Here is an 8,311-nt window from a genome sequence, read left to right on the forward strand (position 1 = left end):
AACATGTCACACAGAAAATAAATCGTTATTCAGAAATTTATTGATACATGCCACCAGAAATTAGTATCACAATCCCAATAGAAACTAAAAAGTACTTTCTCTCTTACAAACATCACATTTGTTATTTGTTACTGAAAAATACATCAAACTAGGACTATCTAAATGAAGAATGTTTCTATTTCAAAGAGAATAGCTAAAATAGTAAAAAAGCACAAATTACATTTAGAGGCAGGAAAATTCAGAGTTAGTGCTAGGCAAAGAACCTTAAGTTTTTGCGATTCATGGAGCATTGATCTATAGGCTTCCATAAGGATCTAATTCTGCTTATCCATATGCCCTTTTCAACATAAAAATCAGAATCAAACTAGTTTCCCAAAAAAATAAAATAAATTGAAAAAAAAAAGAAGAAGCACGACGCAGGTTGAAGGCAAAGTACTTCAATAACTCTGCAGAGTTAGTTGGATCAAATCTTCTTGGATCCATAGCAAAAGAAAAGAAATTGGGGTTTTGAACTGAGCGAGAATAATAACGAAACACACTCACGGTTTTCTGGGAAAAAAGAAGCAATCAAATTGAAATGAAGATAAGTATAAATCCGCTAAAACAAAGTGTGGAATTGCTAAATTCCAATTTCAATTTGAGCAATTCAGAACTAAACCGATAATCGAACCGATCAAAGTTTAAACTACTAAATTATTAGGTTATTAGTTCAATCGATGAATTACAAGTTAAACCGATTAATTCGGTCTCACGTAAATAAAATATAAAATAGTCAACATATATACAACAATCTTTATTTTTATCTTTATTTTTATTTTTATCTCAAGCTTTATCTTTATCCTAATACAAATGGAAAGATTTTTTACTGATGTGACACTCATACGTTAAGTCTGGAAATTTTTATTCTTAGATGTCGTCACTAAAAATTTTTAAAATTATATTTATAAATTAATAGATTATTTTTTAAGTTGTTACTCGTTAATCAACAAATTATAATCAACCAAATATAATCAACAACAATCAAGATTCAACAAATTCAGTTAAATAGGTTTCCTAAAATTTTTGTTACAAGTCAAAAAGGACTCTGCATTTATAGTATATATGTCAAATTGGTCCCCTCGAATTAAACAACTAGAACCAAAACTAGAATGAAATCATGATGAAATTATCCAAAGTACGTCACAGTATGCAATTCCAAGCACATGAAATGACAAATCTCAAGTACTATTACAATCAAACAATTAGAATTCATCAATATCCTCATTTAGCATCTTGTTCTTTTGCAGAACTTTAATCTCTTTATCTCCATGAATTGGGTGAATACCAGATTCCAAGTTAGCGAAAGTGAGATCATACTAATATGTTGTCTTGTGATCAACTGGTCATAGTAACTCAAGTCCAAGAAAAATTTTTATAGGTTAAAAAAATAAATCAAGTCACCAAGCAACCATCAAAATACAACAACATCACAACAGAATAAAAATTTCAAACACTTACATTGTTTTTGTTATTATCAAATATATATTCGTAACCACTTTACAACTCTCACTTAAACTAAACCTTCAATATACTAAATTAACAAACTCTAAACTGAGTGCAATTTCAATATCATCAAACTAAGAGTAGTATCATAGCTTCATTGATCCAGCTAAAAAGGCAAAGATCATGTTGTCATGCACATTTTAGTGAAATTTTTTTCATAACTTTTGTACTGCCAAGAAAATGCATTCATTTACAAAGAGTAAGCTATGATAAAAAAAAATAAAACAAAGCAAAGGATATATAGAATAAAGAAAGACCTATTTCATTCCCCCTAATTTGTTCCAAATTTACGAGTGAATGAATCTAAACTATGTCCTCACTGTTTGTCATGGGCTTCTATAAGATCTTTCGTACAAAATAATAGTACAGAAGATAGAAGAATTGAACTAAGATGGATTAGAATTAGAAGCAGAAAGAAGAAAGTCACTAGTGCAGGAAATTTTAGTATGAAACTCTCCAAACCAATGAAATATTGAAGTAAGAGAATGAATAAAACCAATTCTCTCCACAATTCTACCAATTCCTCTCATCCATTCTGTTATTTTCCCTTATCTCTTCCTATAAGTATATTGAAAAGGAGTGATTTCCCTTTGTTGCCTACGAGTTTCTATACTACTGGGGTGTGCAACAGCTTCATTATTGTTATTTTCAGTTAAAGCTCCAACATTATCAACAGCATTGGAATTGCCATCACTCTAAACACAAGTATACATAAATAAATAAATAAACATATTTGACGCTAAATATATAATACATATGGAATGCACCTCCAATGAATAGGAGGGAAATTCTAGATTACAACTACTATAATCATGTATGTTAATTCATGCTCATTCATTTTATGGGCCATAAAGCGAACAGAAAAATGTATCTTTTAGTGCGATTATCCACATTGAAGAATGTACAATTACTAATTAAATCTTTTGGACAAACTCGGTAATCGAACAAAAAAAACTATGCAGGATTAATTTCCTGATATTAAAAGATTTGAATAGATATAACACCAATCATCATTCCAGAATTAAAGCATATTACAAGTGTTTTATGTACTTATAGATAATCTATCAAAATGGTTTTTATGGCAGCAGGTGAATTGAAGTTAGGTCCTTATGGGATTCAAATGATCAAACCCGAACCCAAAACTGTAAACGAGATGAATGAGTTGATCAAGATACCTTTTTAGTTAGACCATGAGCTGACATAACTTCATAGAGCTTGTGCATAAGCATTTCTTCTTCGACCTATTAATTATAACTTGAATTAAAGTTGATGAATTAATACAAACATGTCACACAGAAAAATAAATCGTTATTCGAAAATTCATTGATACATGCCACCAGAAATCAGTATCACAATCCCAATAGAAACTAGAAGTACTTTCTCTCTTACAAACATCACATTTGTTATTTGTTACTAAAAAATGCATCAAACTAAGACTATCTAAATGAAGAATGTTTCTATTTCAAAGAGAATAGCTAAAATAGTAAAAAAGCACAAATTACATTTAGAGGCAGAAAATTTAGGGTTAGTGCTAGGCAAAGAACCTGAAGTTTTTGCGAATTATGGAGCATTGATCTATATGCTTCCATAAGGATCTCATTCTGCTTATCCATATGCATGTTCAACATAAAAATCAAAATCAAACTAGTTTCCCAAAAAAATAAAATAAATTGAAGAAAAAAAAGAAGCACGACGCAGGTTGAAGGCAAAGTACTTCAATAACTCTGCAGAGTAAGCTAGATCAAATATTCCGGGATCCATGGCAAAAGAAATGAAATTGGGGTTTCGAACTGAGCGAGAATAAAAACGAAACACGCTCACGGTTTTCTGGGGAAAAAAGCAATCAAATTGAAACGAAGATAGGTATGAATCCGCTTAAACAAAGTGTGGAATTGCTAAATTTCAATTTCAATTTGAGCAATTCAGAACCAAACCGATAATCGAACCGATCAAAGTTTAAACTACTGAATTATTAGGTTATTGGTTCAATCGGTGAATTACAAGTTAAACCGATTAATTCGGTCTCACGTAAATAACATATAAAATAGTCAACATATATACAAAAATCTTTATTTTTATCTTTATTTTTATTTTTATCCTTATCTTTATCTTTATCCTAATACAAATGAAAAGATTTTTTGTTGATGTGACACTCATACATTAAGCCTGGAAATTTATATGGTTAGATGTCGTCACTAAAAATTTTTAAAATTATATTTATAAATTAATAGATTATTTTGTTAGATTGTTACTCGTTAATCAACAAATTATAATCAACCAAATATAATCAACAACAATCAAGATTCAACAAATTCAGTTAAATATGTTTCCTAAAATTTTTGTTACAAGTCAAAAAGGTTTCTGAATTTATAGTATATATGTCAAATTAGTTCCCTCGAATTAAACAACTAGAACCAAAATTAGAATGAAATCATGATGAAATTACCCAAAGTACGTCAAAGTATGCAATTCCAAGCACTTGAAATGACAAATCTCAAGTACAATTACAATCAAACAATTAGAATTCATCAATATCCTCATTTAGCGTCTTGTTCTTTTGCAGAACTTTAATCTCTTTATCTCCATGAATTGGGTGAATACCAGATTCCAAGTTAGCAAAAGTTAGATCATACTAATATGTTGTCTTGTGATCAACTGGTCATAGTAACTCAAGTCCAAGAAAAATTTCTATAGGTTAAAAAAATAAATCAAGTCACCTAGCAACCATCAAAATACAACAACATCACAACAGAATAAAAATTTCAAACACTTACATTGTTTTTGTTATTATCAAATATATATTCGTAACCACTTCACAACTCTCACTTAAACTACACCTACAATATACTAAATTAACAAACTCTAAACTGAGTGCAATTTCAACATCATCAAGCTAAGAGTAGTATCATAGCTTTATCGATCCAGCTAAATAGGCAAAGATCATGTTGTCATGCACATTGCAGTGAAAATTTTTTCATAACTTTTGTACTGCCAAGAAAATACATTCATTTATAAAGAGTAAGCTATGTTAAAAATAAATAAATAAAACAAAGCAAAGGATATATAGAGTAAAGAAAGATCTATTTCATTCCCCCTAATTTGTTCCAAATTTACGAGTGAATGAATCTAAACTATGTCCTCACTATTTGTCATGGGCTTCTATAAGATCTTTCGTATAAAATAATAGTACAGAAGATACAAGAATTGAACTGAGATGGATTAGAATTAGAAGTAGAAAAAAATGTCACTAGTGCAGGAGATTTTAGTATGAAATTCTCCAAACCAGTGAAATATTGAAGTAAGAGAATGAATAAAGCCAATTCTCTCCACAATTCTACCAATTCCTCTCACCCATTCTGTTATTTTCTCTTATCTCCTCCTATAAGTGTATCGAAAAGGAGTGATTTCCCTTTGTTGCCCACGAGTTTCTATACTACTGGGATGTGCAACAGCTTCATTATTGTTATTTTCAGTTAAAGCTCCAACATTATCAACAGTATTGGAATTGCCATCACTCTGCACACAAGTATACATAAATAAATAACTAAACATATTTAAAGCTAAATATATAATACATATGGAATGCACCTCTAATGAAACATCAAGGGAAATTCTTGACTACAACTACTATAATCTGTATGTTAATTCATGTTCATTCATTTTATGGGCCACAAATCGAACAAAAAATGTATCTTTTAGTGCGATTATCCATTTTGAAGAATGTACAATTACTAATTAAATCTTTTGGATGAACTCAGTAATCGAACAATAAAAACAATGCAGGATTAATTTTCTGATATTAAAAGATTTGGATAGATATAACACCAATCATCCTACCAGAATTAAAGCATATTACAAGTGTTTTATGTACTTATAGATAATCTATCAAAATGGTTTTTATGGCAGCGACAGAATCGAAGTTAGGTCCTTATGGGATTCAAATGATCAAACCCTAACCCTAAAATGTAAACAAGATGAGATGAGTTGATCAAGATACCTTTTTAGTTAGACCATGAGCTGACATAACTTCATAGAGCTTGTGCATAAGCATTTCTTCTTCGACCTATTAATTAGAACTTGAATTAATGTTGATGAATTAATACAAACATGTCACATAGAAAAATAAATCATTATTCGGAAATTCATTGATTCATGCCACCAGAAATCAGTATTACAACCCTAGTAGAAACTAAAAAGTACTTTCTCTCTTACAAACATCACATTTGTTATTTGTTGCTGAAAAATGCATCAAACTAGGACTATCTAAATGAAGAATGTTTCTATTTCAAAGAGAATAGCTAAAATTGTAAAAAACCACAAATTACATTTAGAGGCAGGAAAATTCAGGGTTTGTGCTAGGCAAAGAACCTGAAGTTTTTGCGATTCATGGAGCATTGATCTATAGGCTTCCATAAGGATCTCATTCTGCTTATCCATAAGCATGTTCAACATAAAAATCAGAATCAAACTAGTTTCCCAAAAAAATAAAATAAATTGAAGAAAAAAAGAAGCACGATAAAGGTTGAAGGCAAAGTACTTCAATAACTCTGCAGAGTAAGTTGGATCAAATCTTCCGGGATCCATGGCAAAAGAAAAGAAATTGGGGTTTTGAACTTAGCGAGAATAATAACGGAACATGCTCACGGTTTTCTGGGAAAAAAGAAGCAATCAAATTGAAACGAAGATAGGCATGAATCCGCTAAAACAAAGTCTGGAATTGCTAAATTCCAATTTTAATTTGAGCAATTTAGAACCAAACCGATAATCGAACCGATCAAAGTTTAAACTACTGAATTATTAGGTTATTGGTTCAATCGGTGAATTACAAGTTAAATCGATTAATTTGATTTCACGTAAATAAAATATGAAATAGTTAACATATATACAACAATCTTTATTTTTATCTTTATTTTTATCTTTATCTTTATCTTTATCCTAATACAAATGGAAAGATTTTTTGCTGATGTGACACTCATACGTTAAGTCTGGGAATTTATATGCTTAGATGTTGTCACTAAAAATTTTTAAAATTATATTTATAAATAAATAGATTATTTTGTTAGGTTGTTACTCGTTAATCAACAAATTATAATCAAACAAATATAATGAACAACAATCAAGATTCAACAAATTCAGTTAAATAGGTTTCCTAAATTTTTTGTTACAAGTCAAAAAGGCCTCTGAATTTATAGTATATATGTCAAATTGGTCCCCTCGAATTAAACAACTAGAACCAAAATTAGAATGAAATCATGATGAAATTACCCAAAGTACGTCAAATTATGCAATTCCAAGCACATGAAATGACAAATCTCAAGTACAATTACAATCAAACAATTAGAATTCATCAATATCCTTATTTAGCATCCTGTTCTTTTGCAGAACTTTAATCTCTTTATCTCCATGAATTGGGTGAATACCAGACTCCAAATTAGCAAAAGTGAGATCATACTAATATGTTGTCTTGTGATCAACTGGTCATAGTAATTCAAGTCCAAGAAAAATTTCTATAGGTTAAAAAAATAAATCAAGTCACCAAGCAACCAACAAAATACATCACAACAGAATAAAAATTTCAAACGCTTACATTTTTTTGTTATTATCAAATACATATTCGTAACCACTTCACAACTCTCACTTAAACTTCACCTACAATATACTAAATTAACAAACTCTAAACTGAGTACAATTTCAACATGATCAAACTAAGAGTAGTATCATAGCTTCATTGATCCAGCTAAAAAGGCAAAGATCATGTTGTCATGCACATTGATCCAGCTAAAAAGGTGTAACACCCTACCATACAGAGTCTTATGCTTAAGTCATAATTCAGAGATATAGTAATGTGAATAATAATTATAACTAGGAGCCTTTGAAGAAAAAGGGGTACAACAAAAATCGTAACTCGAAAAGCGCAATACTCCAATCGATAACGTAGCGAACAAGAATAAACTAATGTGGGATTTTATATATACAAAGAGTGTCAAAAATTGGGAATATCAAAACTCAAAATCCGGTTGTGAAGATGACCGGTCCGAGCATAGCAACATATATATACAAGTGGATAAAATAAGGAAAACCCCAAGGAAACCCAAAGGGACACAAAAACTGAGAACATATTCTCCAAAATCTCCTATAAGAGGAGTCATCACAGTTTGTATTATTCAATGGAGATAAAAGTATCTAAGAGAAATCATAAAATCAAAACAGAGTCCCGAGAACAAAGAATCTTCGCTAATCCAGAAGTCTCCAGCATGCTTCAACGAGAAGCCTCACGTCCTGCATCTGAAAACCACAAAATCCGCATGGGTGAGAACCAGAGGTTCCCAACATGGTAACAACTTCCACATATATAACATATAATAATAGAGGAAAGCCAAAAGCAATCCTAGAACTTCCTCCATATAAAATCAAAGCTTATAAACAAGCTAAACCATAAAATGCATCTGACTAAAGATCTTTCAGTCTAACTAATACTTCTCTTTTCAATTCCTTCAGACCTCCCAACCATCAGCAGGAGTATAATATAGCAAACACAGATATATCAAACAAGAGATATACAAATAGGAACAAATAAGGCATTTAGAAAGATAGCAAGTAATATGCAGTCAAATAGGCAATCTCAAACAATTCACATAGTATGCATATGATGAATGCCTGTCCCTAATGGCTGATGATATCATCTGTCGGTTATAGAGCCAACCCGACAAGTCCTGGTAGCTAACTATTGGACTGTCCCTCTGTCGTGTTTCCCCAACTCGAGTTATAC

General features: G+C 30.7%; 1 protein-coding gene across 1 annotated transcript; it reads right to left on the minus strand.

Annotated features, from left to right (window-relative positions):
* Positions 1 to 2,090: 2,090 nt before the first annotated feature.
* LOC127741519 (uncharacterized) lies at positions 2,091 to 3,303 on the minus strand. Its single transcript, XM_052254214.1, has 4 exons — positions 3,257 to 3,303; positions 3,087 to 3,159; positions 2,718 to 2,783; positions 2,091 to 2,237 (listed from the first exon to the last, which is right to left on the minus strand). Exons 1-4 carry the CDS (start codon positions 3,301 to 3,303, stop codon positions 2,091 to 2,093), a joined length of 333 nt encoding a protein of 110 aa, XP_052110174.1.
* Between the last annotated feature and the right edge of the window lie 5,008 nt (positions 3,304 to 8,311).

The sequence above is a fragment of the Arachis duranensis genome, chromosome 9, assembly GCF_000817695.3.
Source record: "Arachis duranensis cultivar V14167 chromosome 9, aradu.V14167.gnm2.J7QH, whole genome shotgun sequence".
NCBI lineage: Eukaryota > Viridiplantae > Streptophyta > Magnoliopsida > Fabales > Fabaceae > Arachis > Arachis duranensis.

Coding starts and splice junctions, on each gene's coding strand:
- LOC127741519 (XM_052254214.1), bottom strand. CDS start 3,303: ATGGATCCCGGAATATTTGATCTAGCTTACTCTGCAGAGTTATTGAA. Junction 3,160..3,256: donor TACTCTGCAGAGTTATTGAA/GTACTTTGCCTT, acceptor TATGTTGAACAT/GCATATGGATAAGCAGAATG. Junction 2,238..2,717: donor CTCATGGTCTAACTAAAAAG/GTATCTTGATCA, acceptor ACTTGTGTTTAG/AGTGATGGCAATTCCAATGC.